This window comes from Pogona vitticeps, chromosome 2 (assembly GCF_051106095.1).
Source record: "Pogona vitticeps strain Pit_001003342236 chromosome 2, PviZW2.1, whole genome shotgun sequence".
NCBI classification, from domain to species: Eukaryota; Metazoa; Chordata; class Lepidosauria; order Squamata; family Agamidae; genus Pogona; species Pogona vitticeps.
Genome location: NC_135784.1, coordinates 17,518,505 through 17,536,207, shown reverse-complemented (window position 1 = coordinate 17,536,207; position 17,703 = coordinate 17,518,505). Strand labels below are relative to the sequence as shown.

The 17,703-nt window shown below is 45.8% G+C and overlaps 1 protein-coding gene across 2 annotated transcripts; it reads left to right on the top strand.

Moving 5' to 3' along the window:
- The first annotated feature begins 2,687 nt into the window (after positions 1-2,687).
- On the top strand, positions 2,688-16,325 carry LOC110071275 (uncharacterized). 2 transcript variants are annotated; one of them, XM_078388080.1, is made up of 6 exons: positions 2,688-2,789; positions 4,453-5,438; positions 5,787-5,883; positions 7,153-7,250; positions 10,913-11,039; positions 13,834-16,325. In XM_078388080.1, the coding sequence occupies exons 2-6, from the start codon at positions 5,043-5,045 to the stop codon at positions 15,894-15,896; spliced, it is 2,781 nt and encodes a 926-aa protein (XP_078244206.1). In that variant the 5' UTR covers positions 2,688-2,789; positions 4,453-5,042; the 3' UTR covers positions 15,897-16,325. The 2 variants fall into 2 exon arrangements, with proteins under 2 accessions (XP_078244206.1, XP_072844217.2); XM_072988116.2 differs by having other exon boundaries at positions 13,831-16,325.
- The last annotated feature ends 1,378 nt before the right edge of the window (positions 16,326-17,703 follow it).

The following is a 17,703-nucleotide window of genomic DNA, read 5'->3' as shown; positions in this document are numbered from 1 at the left end:
CATGTTCCATTATCCTGCTTTTAATAAGAGCCATAGTTTCAGCTTAGTTTGAATTGGAGAGGTAATGTTAAAGCATAACAGAGGTAAGGGAGCAAAGAACACAAATTATAAAAATTATGCATTTGCACTAAATTCAAAGACCAGCAGTGGGGAAGTATAGATGCTGTTGGACTGGCAAACCACGGATGAGGACTGCAGCAGATGATGTTACTATTTTGGACTACAACTGCTAGAATCCCTAGCCAGTTGTCATTCAGAAATGTAAATCTCTACACCTCTAGTATGCTTCATAGACCCTCTTTTCAGTTCTTCCCCTGCCTTACCCCCAAACAAAGCTATCTCCAAGAGCATTATTGCTGTCTTGATTTTGATTTTGTGAGTCTAGGTTTCTCCTGCCTTTTTTCTCTCATTTCTTCCTCTTTCTTTCCTCCTCCGTTCTTTTTCCTTAATGGTAAGAAGAAAATGTGCCCAGCTGAAAAGAGAAGGAAATAAAAGCCTTTAGAGCATTATTAAGTAAATATTGGCCACTCAGTTATGAAAGAAGACCGTGTTGCATTGTCTGCTGAACGTGGCCAGGTCTCAGATCAGCCTATCCAGTGGCTCAAATGGATGCTTAACCATGGGAGCTGCTGGTTCAGCTACTCCAATGGCTGCATTAAGCATTCATAGCTTTGTTTTATTTTTAAATGGCTGTGCTTAAGTCCTATGGGAGAATATGCTCCTTGATCTTCCCCTGTATCTGGAGAATCCGAGCAATGGCATCACCAATGTTTGGTCCCTGCCCTAGATGGTCCTAGGACTGTGGAACGTCATCGAGACCACATCACACCGACAACCAGATTTTTGGGCTCAGGTGGCTCTCCTCCTTTTCATTTATGGAGCACTGTTGGGGCCTTAGATCCTTCAGCGGCCCAGGACTATGAAGTCCACGCCAGAAAAAGAGGGTGGGAAGTTCCTCCTTTTCCTTTCTTCTGGACCAAGGAAGTGTCGCAAGTTCAGGTCTGACATGGGAAAAGGGGAGAAACGCTTTCTCCCTTCTTCCAGCCTGTGCTCTTAATCTTTCAAGTTACTTTGTCCCCTCAAAATCAAGCAGTTAGGAGAGAAAACACTCAGTTTACTTTAATCTGTTTGACATTCCACAGACTGCTTCAACGTGAGGTGGGCCTACCTCAGGAGAACGTAAGCTAACAGGGCCAGGCTTCTTTTCCCTCAGAAACATTATTAGAATTAGGCATCCTTCAGTCTCAAGAGGCTATGGTAACGTGCTCTGAATATTCATATTCATATTCTAATAATAATAATAATAATAATAATAATAGACATTGCTGTTTCAGTAATGCATACATGCTAAAAATTCCAGCTCGTTCTAGCACTACTCTATTTGGAACTTTGTCCTGCCAGGTGATACCAAAAATGCGCTGGAGGCAATGCATATGGAAGGTGTTCAGCTTCCTCTCTTGCCGTGCACAAAAGGTCCAGGACTCACTGCACAACAGGAGTGTGCTCAGTACACAGGCTCTGTAGACCTGGATCTTGGTATATGCCATCAGCTTCTTATTAAGCCATACTCTCTTTGTGAGTCTAGAGAACATGGTGGCTGCTTTGCCAATGCGTTTGTCCAGCTCAACATCTAGGGAGAGACTGTCAGAGATCTTTGAGCCAAGGTACACAAAGTCATGAACAACCTCCAATTCTTGTGTGGAGATAGTAATAGAGGGAAGTGAGTCCACATCCTGGCCCATGACTTGTGTTTTCTTCAGGCTGATGTGTGTGTTTAGTCGTTTAGTCGTGTCCGACTCTTCGTGACCCCATGGACCAGAGCACGCCAGGCCCTCCTGTCTTCTACTGCCTCCCGGAGTTGTGTCAGGTTCATGTTGGTTGCTTCGCAGACACTGTCCAGCCATCTCATCCTCGGTCGTCCCCTTCTCCTCTTGCCATCACACCTTCCTAACATCAAGGTTTTTTCCAAGGACTCTTTTCTTCTCATGAGATGGCCAAAGTACTGGAGCCTCAGCTTCAGGATCTGTCCTTCAAGTGAGCATTCAGGGTTGATTTCCTTTAGAACTGATAGGTTTGTTCTCCTTGGCTGATGGTTCCTCAGAAACAGAATAGAGACTAAACCATGATAAGGAAACCCGGAGGATTCCAGCGTTTTCTTTTTTGTGGCATTTCTGGAACTGCCTCTTTCCCTCAGAAAACAGAAAGGGGTGAACTGTCTTGGGATGGAAAACAAAGAATTGTACTTCCTCCCTTTTTGCCCCCCCGAGGAAAACTCTCTATAGCTTTTCCCTCAGAAACAGAAAGGCCTTTTCCCTCTTTTGGCATGGCCAGAAACCACGGCTGCACCCGTGTCAATAATCATGTGCCCTCACGTCAGTTCCAACTTGTGGCAAACCTTTTCTAGGTTTCCCAGGTACAAAGGACTCAGGAGTAGTTCCCCCTTCCCTTCTTTCTGGGAGGTATTTCTGAGAGGGTGCGACTCTCCCAGGGCCAACCGCCCAGGTGTTTGGTCTTCTCTCAGATGGCCCTGTGGCAGGAATCGAACTTGGAACCTCCCGCTCTGCAGCCAGATCTCTAAAAAAAACCACTGAGCTGTCCGGCCACCCTTCTATCTGACGGTTAAGGGCATTGAGTTGGGATTCCTAGAGGGAACCGGGTGAAGGGGGAGAAAGGGAAGCCAACACAGGAAGTGTCCGTCCTGTCCTTTCTTCTTTATCTTCCGGAGGCAAATAGGGCTTCAACCTATTTGGGGGTGATCTGAGCCGCAGCCCCCGCCTCCCGCCTGGGGGGTGAGTCCGTCCGTGGGGTTTGCAGGGAAAGTGAGTGGGTCCGGAGAGCGGGGGTGGAGAGAAGGGGACTCCAACCACCACCACCCCAAGCCGGCCGGGGGGAGAGAGAAGCGCCTCCTCCCTCAAGGAGAGGATCCGGCAAGCCCTCCAAAGGATGCCCATCGTGATTTGTGGGGCTGGCTTTGGTGGTTTTGCTACTACGAGGGAAAGAGGGAGGCGGTTGTGGGGTTTTCCAGCTCTTCCCTAGCGAATAAGAGCCGGGAACAGCCTCCGAAATATATATATATATTTTCCTTTCTTTCTTAAAAGTATTTTAGGGAGAAGCAAAATATTCTAGCTTGGCCTATCTGTGTTCGCTGGCACAAAAAAGGCAGGTTGGCCGGGCGTCCATTCAAGGGAGGGGGGAGGTTGTGTGGCAGGGGGGGCTGCTGGTCCAAGATATTTTGCTGCCCGAAGCCACAGACAAGATGGCCGCCCCCCCAAAAAAAGGACGTCTTCCATTGTCCAGGTGGTAAAGAGGTTTGATGCAGTATTGACTGGGATGGGGTTTTTTTTTGGGGGGGGAGAGGGAGACAGATTGGACTCCTGACAGGAGCTGTAGGACTGGCCCTGCAAACAAGGGAGGAAGGGGAATAGAAGAGAAAGATGATGAAAGATGTTGGCGGGGCTTGATGAGGTGCCTTAGGCAGAAGCTCTTGTCCTATAGCGACAGCTATAGCGACCTTTGTTCTGTTTCAGGAGGGCAGCGAATTTCTCAGCTGGTGAAGGATAGAACCTCTATCTGTTGAGGCAGTAATAAAAATTAAAAATCGGGGGGAAAGGGCTAGAATTGTCTTTTTTAAAAGGTCAAAGTTTACAAGAATGATCTAAAAGAGTTTAACCTAGAATAATAGACTGTACTGTACGTACAAAATTACTAAGCAATGTTTGTAAAAATTTCTGAGAGATATGCAAAGAAGGGAGGAAGGGGAATAGAAGAGAAAGATGGTGGAAGATGGTGGCAGGGCTTAACAAAAATTAAAAATCGGGGAAATTGCTAGAATTATCTCTTTTTTTAAAGATCAGGGTTACACGAATGATCTAAAAATAATTTAATCTAGAATAACATGCATGCAAAATTACTAAGTAATATATTCGCGAAGGCTTTCACGGCCGGGATCTGATGGGTTGTTGTTCTACACCAGAGCACAGACGGAGTCCTGACTCCTGTCCTCTGGAGATGCCGGCCACAGAGACTGGCGAAACGTTAGGAAGAACAACCGTCAGAACACGGCCAAGTAGCCCAAAAAGACTACAACAACCAATGTCTTAGAGAATTTATGACTGTAAATGGTCTATTGATGAATGCATTGACTATTAAAAGCCAAATGATTGATACGGTTTTCTTCGTCAAAGGAATGCCTTGATAATAATCACCTTCATGCTTAGGGTTAAAAAGGCTTGAGGAAATCTTGATAGGAGCAAAAGAAATCAAGGAGAAAGGCATGTGGCTTTAGGTGATGATTGGATATGAGTAGTTAATGACCATTTAGGAGTGGTTCCTGTATCTCCTGATTCTTTTTTAAGTGAAAAGAGGTGGTACTGTATGTAACTCTCAGCTGGGGAAGCTCCCCAGGTCTCTGGCTTTTATTTCATGCTTGGCTTTCTCCTGCCTACCTTTCAGAGTCAAGACACAGTTGATGTTTCTTACCGGAAGGAAGCTCCTCAAGTCTCTACCTTTCCCTGCCTTTGTTTCTTCAGGGATGAGAGAATCTGTTCCCGATTCCTACTGCCATTGCAGTGTAATTGTTATTAACAGAATAACATATTGGATTTGCAAAGGTTTAGCAGCAAAGGGACGTGGTGGCGCTGCGGGTTAAACCGCAGAAGCCTCTGTGCTGCAAGGTCGGAAGACCAGCAGTCGTAAGATCAAATCCACATGATGGAGTGAGCCCCCGTTGGTTGTCCCAGCTCCTGCCAACCTAGAGGTTCGAAAGCATGCAAAATGCGAGTAGATAAATAGGTACCACAACGGTGGGAAGGTAATAGCATTCCATGTCTAGTCGTGCTGGCCTCGTGACCACAGAAGATTGTCTTTGGACAATGGAAACTGAGATGAGCACCGGCCCCTAGAGTCGGATATGACTGGACAAATTGTCAAGGGGAACCTTTACCTTTAAGCAGCAGGGTCTGATAAGGTAGTCTTTTACCTGAGAGAGAAGACGGAGGGCTCCTTTGCCTCCACTGGAAGATTTGCTTCAGCACAGATCAAAGATGGCTGAGGATGGCGTAGCTGGCCTCCCTGCCATCAAGATGGGGAGCAGTGAGGAATTCTGTTGGCGAGAGGTGCAGAATTTCCCGGATGAGGACACAGTTGGCTCAAATGAACAATGGCAGCACTTTAGGCAGTTTTCTTACCAGGAAGCGGAGGGTCCCCGAGAGGCTTGCAGCCGGCTTCACGATTTTTGCTGTCAGTGGCTGAAACCAGAAAGGAACACGAAGACTCAGATCCTGGACTTGGTGGTCCTGGAGCAATTCCTAGCGATCCTTCCCTTGGAGATAGAGAGCTGGGTGAGGGAATGTGGAGCGGAGACCAGTTCCCAGGCGGTGGCCCTGGCCGAAGGCTTCCTCCTGAACCATGCAGAGGAGAAGAGGCAGGAAGAGCAGAAGGTGAGAGCATTTCCTCTTCATCCCCACTTTCCTTTGTGATGGCCCTACAGTCACTGCCTAATTGGTAACTGTTCCACTGAAAGTGGATACACCCCCCCTCAAATTCCGTCTTGTTGGTCAGCAAGACTGAAGAAGATCATTCATGCTCTTCTGTTTTTAAAGAAAACACCATGTTTTACTGTTTCCATCCCCAAAAGAACGTAATGTGGTGTTGCGGCTGCAGAGGCAAGGTGTGGCCTCAATTGAGTGGAGGAGTTCCAACCCCATAAATATAGATATCTGCCTGTAGCATTTCTTTATCTGTTCTTTTCTCTCATTGTTTGTCTTGGATTTCCCCTTCTCTCTGAGGTCAAAAATCTGTCTCTGGAAGTTCAGTCGGATTTGCCTCCCGAAGAGAAGGCTGTACTGAAGAACAGACCAACGGATGGAGGGGCCACCTTGCCAGGTAAGGATTCGTGTTGGCTGCCTTGGTTTCCTTCAGTTTTGGGAGTGGGAGGAAAGAGTTATCAGCACACTTTTTTCCATTTACAAAATGTGTTTCAGAGATCAGCAATTGAAGAATTTATATGCAGAAAAAAGCCTTTTGTTATGTAGCTACAATGTCAAACTTAAAGAGCTCTGTTTCACTCAAATGAAATTAGAGAACTTAAGACTTATAATAAAAATAATCATGTGTCATCAAATCAGTGCAGGCATATGTCAATCCTTTTGGGGATTTTTCAGGTACTGAATACTTAGAGGTGGTTTACTCTTCATTTCTTCTGGAAGTGTCCTGGGTCTGTTCCTCCACTCACAGGAAGCACAGTGGGGAATCAAACTCCCAGACTCTGGCTCAGATACCTAAACCACTGAGCTGATTCAGCCAGCTAAAATAAAAATGGGGAAAGGATATCCTGACACCTTGCATTGTGAGTTTATATATCTATCTACTTGTGCATTACAGTGGTGCCTCGCTTAACGATTACCTCGTTAAACGAAACCACGACGAGGTTTTTGCGATCGCTTTTTTTTGCATCGCAAAACGATGTTCTAATAGGAAAAATTTGCTTCACGGTCAGTTCCCTGCTTCGGGAACCAATTTTTCGCTAGACGACTATTTTCAAATAGCTGATCGGCGGCTCTAAAATGGCTGCCCGCTGTGCAAAATGGCTCCCCGCTGTGCTTTAGGATGGATTCCTCGCTATACATGCAGCGGAAAATGGCCACCCTATGGAGGATCTTTGCTTTACGATGAGTTATTTAGCCCATTGGAACGCATTGAAGAGTTTTCAGTGCATTTCAATGGGTTTTTTAAAATTCACTTGACGACGATTTCGCTTAACAGCGATTTCGCTGGAACGGATTAACGTCATCAAGTGAGGCACCACTGTATATATATTCCTCATGTGTCCAGTACTTCATAGCTGTTTGCCTCAACCTTTGCCATCTCAAGTACATCCCTGTGAGCCATGTCAGGATGAGTGAGTGTGACTAGTACAAGCCGCCCAGTGAGTGCCATGGATGAATGGCAACTAGAAATTGCAACTCTAGAGTCCAGCATTTGAACCCCTGCACCACAATGTCTTCTAGAGCAGTCTCATACATTTGATTGGGAGATAACTAACCCCACTCTTTTGAAAGAGGTTACATCCTAGTAAACATTGAAAGCATCTAATCATAGTGTCTGAGACAGGCTGATGCAGCTGGCTTCCCACCTCTTTTCTGTCTCTCACAGGGATTGGCACAATGCCGGCAGCACATTTGGAGTCGCCCGTTCTGTCATGTGATGGAATCAGAGCGGAAGAGGTGGAGCGAGGATCACTAAGAAGACAGGCAAGTAGCAGCCCAGTTCCCTCTATTTCCCACTCACCTCTTTGGGAAGGATTGGAGAAGATTTTTCCCCGCAGTTTGTTTTAGATGAGAGGTTACAAAATTCATCAGTTTTTCTGTGTGGGAACTGTGGAGAAGTTAAGAATGAGAACAGCTGAATGACAAACTTTATCCACCTGGGCTGGCAAATTAGCCCATGCAGATCCAGTGTTTGAAGTTCTCAGCTGTTAAAAATCTGCATTTTCCTTGGGTTAGTCAGTTCTATCCTAGGGTAGCCACTTCCCACCCCCTCCACTTTCCTTAGCTTCAACCTCTATATGGCACTAAATGTAACCTAGTGTTCTCCATGCTTAGGATAGCAGTACATGTTGCATTTAGCAGTTGTAGAGCAGAAAAATCTCATTTCGCTTCATATTTGAAGATGAAATTAAATACAGTGGTGCCTCATATAACGAGCGCCCCGTTTAACGATGAATCCGCATAGCAATGGCTTTTTTGCCATCGCTTTTGCGATGTTGCCTATGGGGAAAAATCGCTTTGCTATTTTTCCCCCATAGGCCCCATTTTCCCCCAGCTGAGTGGCGGGAGCCTCCGAAGGACCGCTCCTGCCGCTCAGCTGGGGGGAAATGCCGGCAGTAGCCTCGGAAGGACCCTTCCGAAGGGTCCTTCCGAGGCCACCACCACGGGGATTCCCCTTCGGAGGGGGCATTTTCCCTGAGCTGAGCGGGAGCCCTGCCGCTCAGCTGGGGGGAAATGCCGACGGTAGCCTCGCTGCCGCCGGTGCTTGGATCCGCCTCGCGGCTGGCTACCCCATCCACGGTCAGACTAGCGAGAGTCCGACCACGGATGGGGTAGCCAGCCGCGACGTGGATCCCGGCCGCCCTCCTCCCAACCCTTCACCCCCTTCTCCGCCGCCGCTGCTGGGCTTTGGAAGCGGCTTCCGAAACCCAGCGGCGGCGGCGGAGATGAGGGTGAGGGGTGGGTCGGGCAGAGCCGGGAGGAGGGGCAAGGTTCCACCGCCGCCACTCGGACGCGCTGGCCGCCATTTTAGTGGCCAGCGCAACCGAGAGGCCTTGGGGAAGGCTTCTCCGCAGCAGCTCGGAAGCGCTGGCCGCAAAAATGCCAGCCAGCGCGTCTGAGGGGTGGAGGAGGAGCCTTCCCCCGAGGTCTCTCAGAAGCTCTGGCCGGCATTTTCGCGGCCAGCTCTTCCGAGAGGCCTCGGAGTAAGGCTTCTCCACTGCCGCTCGGACGCGCTGGCCGGGCGCGGGGCAGCTCCAAGCGGCGGCGGCGGGGGCAAGGGGGGTTCCGGATGGCTTCCAGTGCTTCGCCTGGAAGCCATCCAGACACCCCCTACCCTGCCCCCGCCGCCGCCGCTGAGAGCCTTCCAAGCTCTCAAAGGGCTTTCTCCAATGTCAGAGGGGGGGGAAGCCCTTTGAGAGCTCGGAAGGCAAATGTCGGCAGTGGCTTCGGGGTCCTTCCAAAGCCACCGCCGACCGACTGCTGACTTTTTCTCCCAGCTGAGCGGCGGGCCTTTGAAGCTCCCGCTGCTCAGCTGGGGGAAAATGCCAAAGGCCCCATTTTCAGTCAGCTGGTCGCCCCGCTGTGTTGCCTCGCTTTAGAGGCACCGAAAATGGCCCCCCCCATGGAGGAACATCGCTGAACGGTGAGTTTATCCCCATAGGAACGCATTAAACAGTTTTTCCGTTCCGTTTAGCGATGTTTCCACATAGCGATGATTAATCTGGAACAGATTAACGTCGCTATGCGGGGCACCACTGTATCAATCAATCAATCTTTATTTTGTGGTCTCTGACCCATTAAAATACATACATGTAATACTTAAAATAAATTCAAGCAATCAAAACATTTCAAGACAGTTTACACAGTATAAAGTAATAAAATAGATTACCCCTACGTTTTTTTAAAATATTAATATTATATACAATCAATCAATCTTTATTTTACGGTCTCCGACACATTAAAATACATACATGTAATACTTAAAATAAATTCAAGCAATTAAAACATTTCAAGACAGCTAAAACCTTGTTTTTTTGTTTTTGTTTTTTTATGACAGGGTTAGGTAGAGGTCAAGATTGTTTTTCGTATTCTTTGGGCAGAGAGAAGGAATTTGGCCACTGATTCGGTGGTTATCTTGTTTGTGTTGTTTACTTAATATTTTATGTGCAAAATCAGAGTCCTACCTGGGAAGACATTCATTATGGGCTTGAGGAATTTGATATGCTCATTTCTGTAAAAATTACACTTAAAAATTAAATATGGCAAAAGTATAAATTGTTTGGTTGTTGTGGGTTTTTCAGGCTCTTTGGCTATGTTCTGAAGTTTGTTCTTCCCAACGTTTCGCCAGTCTCTGTGGCCGGCATCTTCAGAGGACAGCACTCAGAGGACAGCACTGTCCTCTGAAGATGCCGGCCACAGAGACTGATGAAACGTTAGGAATAACAACCTTCAGAACATGGCCAAAGAGCCCGAAAAACCCACAACAACCATTAGATCCTGGCCATGAAAGCCTTTGTGAATATATAAATTGTTTTCCCATCCCTATCCATAATCCTGCATCTCTTTCCTTCTGGAAGAGACGGAAGGCCCATCTGGACAGAGATCGTGTGTCCAGAAGTGGCTTCTCTGATGCTCATAGACAGCCTACAGGTGAGGCCTAAGGGTAAGCCCTCTCCTCTCTGTCCTGCTGTTAAGACCCTTCCTTGCAAGTGGAATTCCAAGGGTTGCAGCCTCTGTCCTGGAAGGGGCACGGAGCCCTTATGCCGTTAATTAATCTATGATTGTTGTTCATTTCTTTATTTAAAATATTTGTATTTCGTCCTTTCTCCTCGGGAGGACCCGAGGCAGCTTATGGTATTAAAACAAACTGTATTTAAAACTTTCTTAAAATAAAATAGCAGCTCTTCTCTTCGGCAGCTCTTGGGGTAAAGCCTGCCTGAAAGAAAAGGTCTCAGCCTGCTTGCAGAAACGCCAGCCTGCCCTCCCGTGGAGAGAGTTCCTCTGCTTGGCAGCAGTAACCAAAAAGGCTCTCTCTTCCGCCCACATTGTTGAGGGCTTTGTAGGTCAAAAGCAGAAAACATGAATTCTGCCAGAAACAGATCAGCAACAAGCAGAGGCGATGTACTGGGGGGTGGGGTGGAGTTATGTGATGCCTTTAACCAGTCTCGGGGAACAAGCTGGTGGCATCGTTTTGGACCTGCTGAGATTTCTGAACACTTTGCAAAGGCATGGAGAGCATGTTACAGTAATCCAGCCTGGAGGTAAGTAAAGCATGTCTCACGGGGCCAGATGAGACATCTGCATCTAGCACACTCGTTTCACTCTCTAAATGGCAACCTTGGCCATCATCAAGACCTGGGCATGCGGCTCAGGAAGGAATCCATGAACACGTTCTAGCTGCAAACCTGTGTTTTCAGGGGGACCTTAACCCTACCTGGCACAGACTGAAATTCTTTCCCCTTTCAACCAACCAGGAGCACTTCTGCCTTGTATGGATGAAGCTTCCGCTTATTAGTCACACTGTGAATTCCAGCCACCAAAGTTTGAATCCTGCATTATAAGTCCCAGCTGTTACATTTTAGCTAGCCTTCGGAATTTTGCCAGTAGACTTTTCTATGACTAATAGATTTTTTTTCCTTACTCAGTGTCCACTGACCTTTGAGGACGTGGCTGTGGATTTCACCCAAGAGGAGTGGGCACTGCTGGATCCTCGCCAGAGAGCTCTACATAAGGAAGTCATGCAGGAGAACTGTAGGATTGTGACTTCTCTCGGTAAGTTCCCAGTCTCCTGACAGTATCTCAGGAAACCACTTTGTTGTTGTTTAGTCGTTAAGTCATGTCAGACTCTTCGTGACCCCATGGACCAGAGCATGCCAGGCCCTCCTGTCTTCCACTGCCTCCTGGAGTTGGGTGAGATTCATGTTAGTGGCTTCCATGAAACTGTCCATCCATGTTGTCCTCTGTCGTCCCCTTCTCCTCTTGCCTTCATACTTTCCCAACATCAGAGTCTTTTCCGGGGAGTCTTCTCTTCCCATGAGATTGCCAAAGTATTGGAGCCTCAGCTTCAGGATCTGTCCTTCTTTGTTTCTGTCCGTTGGGTTTTCTTGGCAAAGATACTGGAGTGGCTTGCCAGTTCCTGCTCCAGGTGGATCGCGTCTAGTCAGAATTCTCCACTATGACTTGTCCGTCTTGGGTGCCCCTGCACGGCATAGCCCATAGCTTCTCTGAATTGCTCAGGCCCCTTCGCCATGACAAGGCAGCAATCAGTGAAGGGTTCCAGCCACTTTGCTGTTGTCGTGTAGTCGTTAAGTCGTGCCCAACTCTTTGTGACCTCATGGACCAGAGCACTGCCAGCCACTTAGGGAACCTTAATTGAAAGTTGGAGAACTCTGATGTGACAGAGTTAGCGGTATGACAAGGATTAACCCAGTAGGTGATAACCAGCAGAGCTTCCCAGAGTGAAGTGAAGACACAGGCAGCAAACAGTCTTGATAGTAGAATAATATATATTATATACAGGATATGTACAGGTATATACACAGCGTAGTCTTTGTCCAGTCCCAATAGTCACACATGGCAATATCCTCAGAGTTACAGAGCTTAAATCAATGTCAGAGTCCAGTAAATAGTCAAGGTCAATATACCATGCAGTCAGTCCGGTTCATCAGAGTTCCTCTTCTCCCAAGCTCGTAGATACGGCTTCCACAGGATTCTCCAGTTCGACAACACCACTCCACGACCGTAGCAACTCCCACAACAACCCACAATGTTTTCTGCTTGGTCTCCCAGCTTTATCCCCATGATGAGCCAATCCTGTGATTGTTCATCCTGCTGGTACAATCAGCTCAGCTGCATTGACTCATGCCTAGCATTTACTTTAGAGCTCTGATTCTTACAAATACTTAGTTCATTTTCCAAACTTCATTTAACAATCTCTCTCCAGGTTTAACCCAAACCTTGTCATGATGAACCTTTAGATACTGGTAAACCCCCATCTCCCATCAGCCTTTGCCAACCTGACTAATGATGAAACATAATGGGAGCAGTGGGCTAAAGGTTCTCCACTCCTGCCTTAACTTAATAGATTCCACTGAGGTGCTACTCTGATTAAGATTTTCATACAGATAACATAACAGTAGGAATGTTCTACATGTGCACTACATGTGGGGATGGGTGAGAAGAGTGGGCTAAAGCAGACACTTCTCTCTCCCGTCTTAGAGGAATAGTCTAGGGAAGACAGAACAGCTGTATTTTCAAAATGTGGCAATGACCTGGGGATGGATTTATTCACTGAAGAAGCATAATCTCATTTATTCTGGGGAGGCAGCATTATAAGGCCTGGAATCATGTGTTTTTTTCTCCCCTGTACAATTGCATGCTGCACGCTCAAACCAAGACTGGTTGAATCCTCAACGTAACAGTTTTCTCTGTACATATAAATTTCTCCTATTCACAGGCATTTTTCAGCCAAAAGACTCCTAGTGATGAAATTACATTTTGTCTTCTGAGATGAAGGGGGGAGTTAGGGAAAGGCTGGCTGAAGAGAGAGTGAGAGAAGGTACTTTGATTGTAGATTGAGACAGGGAAGATTTGAACTTCCAGATGTTTTGGAAAGTGGCTCCTATCTAGAATGATGGATGTGTACTTGTGCTACCACTGCAAGTGCTAGACATCCAAAACAACCTGTACATAATGAGGATGTTCCTTCCCTTTTAAAAGTGTGATTGATTCATTTTAGTTAACTAATGTCTATCTGCAGCCTGTAATAGCACTGCTTGCGGTGCAAAGTAGCAGCCAGCCATCTTCTCAGGAGAAAATCTTTTAAAAGGTAGGAGCCATCTTACGTTAGGAACACTTGAGCTTTAGTGTAACATTTTCCTGCTGATTTGGGGTGGGTCTAGAAGCAACCTACAGTGGTACCTCAACTTACGAACTTAATCCGTTTCGAAACGGCGTTTGTATGTCAAAAAGTTCGTAAGTCGAAGTACCATTTTACACTGAAATAGATGGGGCCGGAATTAATCCGTTTCAGCATTTCAAAAAATTGCCTTTGGAGGTCTCAAAGGGCTTTCCCCCCGACATTGGAAGAAGCTGTTTGAGAGCTCCGAAGGCAAAAAAGGCAGGGAGAAAGGGCGGGAAATTCGAATTTCCAGCCCTTTCTCCCTGCCTTTTTTTCTTTGGAGCTCTCAAAGGGCTTCCTCTGATGTCATGGGCAAGCCTTTTGAGAGCTCTGAAGGTGATGAAAAGCTCCATTTGCAAAAAAATGGCATTGTCTTGTGAACAGAGCCTTGACCTCATTCGTAGGTCGAGGCTCTGTTCGCAATTGATGCCAAATTTTGTGAACGGAGTCGTTCGTAAATCAAAAAGTTCGTATGTAGGGACATTCATAAGTCGAGGGTTGATTGTATTTCTATTTTTTCCTTCTGGCCTGCTGAGGAGAGATCAGTTTTACTGCAACTGCACCATTCTCTTTGTGTAATCAGAATTGCCTTTCCTCCTTTCTGAAGATCTTTGTCACTCACACTAGAGAGTCACTGTTTTCTGTGTTTGTGATTTTTCCTAGCAGATAACAAGAGGAGAACATGTACCAACTGTGGCAGTGTTTTTACTCACAGATGTGACCTTCAAAGGCACCAACAAATTCATGCAGAACAGATGTGCTCTATCACAGAAAAGCCCTACAAATGCACTCTGTGTGAGAAATGTTCTGCCTTAACAAAAGTGCCTGGAAAGAAACATTTTAGAAGTCAAGCAACCAGAAAATATCTTGATTTCAAGTTACCACTTCCATGCCAGCAGGATGACTGCATAAGAGAGAACCCATGTGAAGATAACAATCAACTTTTTGTCTGGAATTTAAACCCTGTGACTTGCCAGAGACGAGAGAAACCGTACAAATGCCAGCAGTGTGGGAAATGTTTTGCTCAAAAGCCAGACCTTCGGAGACATCAGAAATTTCACTCAGGAGAGAAACCACACAAATGCGAGGAGTGCGGAAAAAGTTTTGCTCAAAAGCCAGACCTTAGGAGGCATCAGAGAATCCACTCAAAAGAGAAATTGTGTAAATGCCAAGAGTTTGGGAAAAGTTTTCCTCAAAACCTTATGAAGCATGAGAAAGTTCTTTCAGGTTTAAACCCATACAAATGTCAAGGGTGCGGAAAATATTTTGCTCAAATCTCTAACCTTAGGAAGCATCAGAACGGCCACTCAAGATTGAAACCGTACAAATGTCAGGAGTGTTGGAAATGTTTCGCTCAGCATTCAGTTCTTTTGATCCACCAGAGAATCCATACAGGAGAAAAACCATTCAAATGCCAAGAGTGTGGGAAATGTTTTACATGGAACTCAAGCCTTATGATCCACCAGAGAATCCATACAGGAGAGGGACCATGCAAATGCCAGGTGTGTGGGAAATATTTTGCCTGGAACTCAGCCCTTATGATCCACCAGAGAGTCCACACAGGAGAGAAACCATTTAAATGCCAGGTGTGTGGGAAATGTTTTGCTAACAATTCAAACCTTCTGGCACACCAGAAACTCCACACAGGAGAAAAACCATACAAATGTCCAGAGTGTGGGAAATGCTTTCCTCTCAATGCAAACCTACTAAAGCATCAGAAAGTCCACTCGGCATTGAAACCTTACAAATGCCAGGAGTGTGGAAAATATTTTGCTCAAAAGCCGTACCTTAGGAGGCATCAGAGAATTCACTCAGGAGAGAAACCGTACAAATGCCAGGAGTGTGGAAAATCTTTTCTCAGAAATTCCATCCTTTTGATCCACCAGAGAGTCCACACAGGAGAGAAACCATCCAAATGCCTGGAGTGTGGGAAATGTTTTGCTTGGCATTCAGACTTTCTAAAACACCAGAGAGTCCACACAGGAGAAAAGCCCTATGATTGCCAGGAGTGTGGGAAGTGTTTTGTTCAAAAACCAGATCTTAAAAGGCATCAGAGAGTGCACTCAGGGGACAAGCCATGTAAATGCCAGCAGTGTGGGAAATGTTTTCCTCACAATTCAAATCTTCTGAAGCACCAGAAAGTGCACTCAGGTTTGAAACCATATAAATGCCTGGAATGTGGAAAGTGTTTTTCTCGAAATTCAAATCTTCTGAGGCACCAGAAAGTGCACTCAGGATTGAAACCATACAACTGCCAGGAGTGTGGGAAATGTTTTGCCCAAGAGACAGACCTTAGGAGGCATCAGAAAGTTCACTCAAGTCTCAAACCATATAAATGTCAGGAATGTGGGAAATGTTTTGCTCAAACCTCAGACCTTAGGAGGCATCAGAGAGTTCACTCAGGGGAAAAACCATACAAATGCCTGGAGTGTGGGAAATATTTTGCCTGGAATTCAACCCTTATGAGCCACAAGAGAGTCCACACAGGAGAGAAACCATACAGATGCCAGGAGTGTGGGAAATATTTTGCTTGCACTTCTCATCTCATGACTCATCAGAGAATCCACACAGGAGAGAAGCTGTACAAATGCCAGGAGTGTGGGAAATGTTTTACTCACAAGTCAAACCTTCTGAAGCACCAGAAACTCCATTCAGGAGAGAAACCATACAAATACCCTTCAGCTGTTTCAGCCATGTTGCCTGGGGAGATTGTGGAGGTTATAGTCTAAAAAACAAACCCCTATTCAGTTTTTGGATCTGGTTAAGTAAGAAGAACAGGGAATGGTACCTCTTCCATAGGATGGGAAGGCAAAAATAGGATACGACTGGAAGGGAAGCATAGAGGTGGAAAGGAAGCATAGACACAGTTAGAATTGTCCCGGTACATCCATTTTAGTCCTATGCTGGAAACACTATGATAGGCACCTTAATGACAGATCCATTTCCTTATGACTTAAAAGTCCAAGGGATAGAGAAAAATCCTCCAGTTTAAATAGGGACTTTCTGAAGCATGCCTTCTTGCTATTCATGTTTTGTAAACAGTCGCTGTATCTTGATGTCTGTGTATATGTGTGACTTTTTGTAATCTCTTTTTCCTTCTACGTCTCTTCATCTTCCCTTTTTCAATTACTATTCTAAATAAACTTTATTAACTGCAACTTTACTCTGTGCTTTTTAAAACCCCTTTTAAGCTGCTGAATAGATAACTTGGATTTTTCAATGCCCAATGTGTCTTCTTAATTTAAAAAAAATTATCCCTATTTGTTAGACCACTTCTTAGGCATCACCCTTCAAGGGCATATTGAAACATTATTCGACATGGTATTGCAAACTGTAAACTTGCTGTACTACAGAAGCTGTTGTGTGGGTCTACTTTACAGGACTGTTGTTAACCGTCACCAAGTTCTTGTGCTAGGAATGTCTGAAGGCATTCGTCGGGAAGAGCCTGCCCCTTTGGGAACCTTCAGCTGCCTTCCAATCCTGCAAAATAAGCAAGTTCCACTTGGCTGCTTTTCCCCAAAAAGGATTGCCATTAGTCTATAACAGGGAATATAACAAAGTCCTCTACCATTTGAAAGAACAACAACCTTATCTTGATGCAGGTTTTTGTAAGTTTCTGACCATTGAATTTTGAGGTCAAAGCAGGTGGGTGAGGCCGACACAGGAAGACAGCAATTTCCAGGGCAACTTTGCCCCCCTAAGGAAATGGTCTGCAGTTAAGAGATGAGCACAAATTTAAAAAAAATAATTGCAAAATTCATCAAAAATCGCTAATTTGATTTTTATTCATTCGAATTGATGCCCGCGATGGATACAAATCAACTAATTTATAGTGTTTTTTATTTGACTCATTGAGCTATAAAATGGCTCCCCAGACACCTAGATACACCAAAATTGCAGGGAAACTTCTCCAGACTTTCTTCTATACTCCTTCCAAGTTTGGTGAAGGTTGGGTTTTGGATGCTTGTTCGTTACACACTCACAAACCCCATGGACCAGAGCACGCCAGGCCCTCCTGTCTTCTATCCACTGCCTCCCGGAGTTTGGTCAAATTCATGTTGGTACCTTACATGACACTGTCCAACCATCTCATCCTCTGTTGTCCCTTCTCTTCTTGCCCTTGTCGGCAAAGTGATGTCTCTGCTTTTTAAGATGCTGTTGAGGTTTGTCATTGCTTTCCTCCCAAGAAGCAGGTGTCTTTTAATTTCATGGCTGCTGTCACCATCTGCAGTGATCATGGAGCCCAAGAAAGTAAAATCTGTCACTGCCTCCATATCTTCCTCTCTATTTGCCAGGAGGTGATGGGACCAGTGGCCATGATCTTAGTTTTTTTGATGTTGAGCATCAGACCATTTTTGGCAGTCTCCTCTTTCACAATTTTGTTCAAAAAGTGTCCAAGGGCTGTTGGGAGCATTTGTGGCTTGCGCCCCTCTCATCCGGGCTGCTTCCTTTCAGCAAGGTACTGTACTGACTTAGCTAAGTAGCCTCTAGATGGCTCTTGAAGCTCGCCTTGCCCCTCATTGGAAATATGTTTTT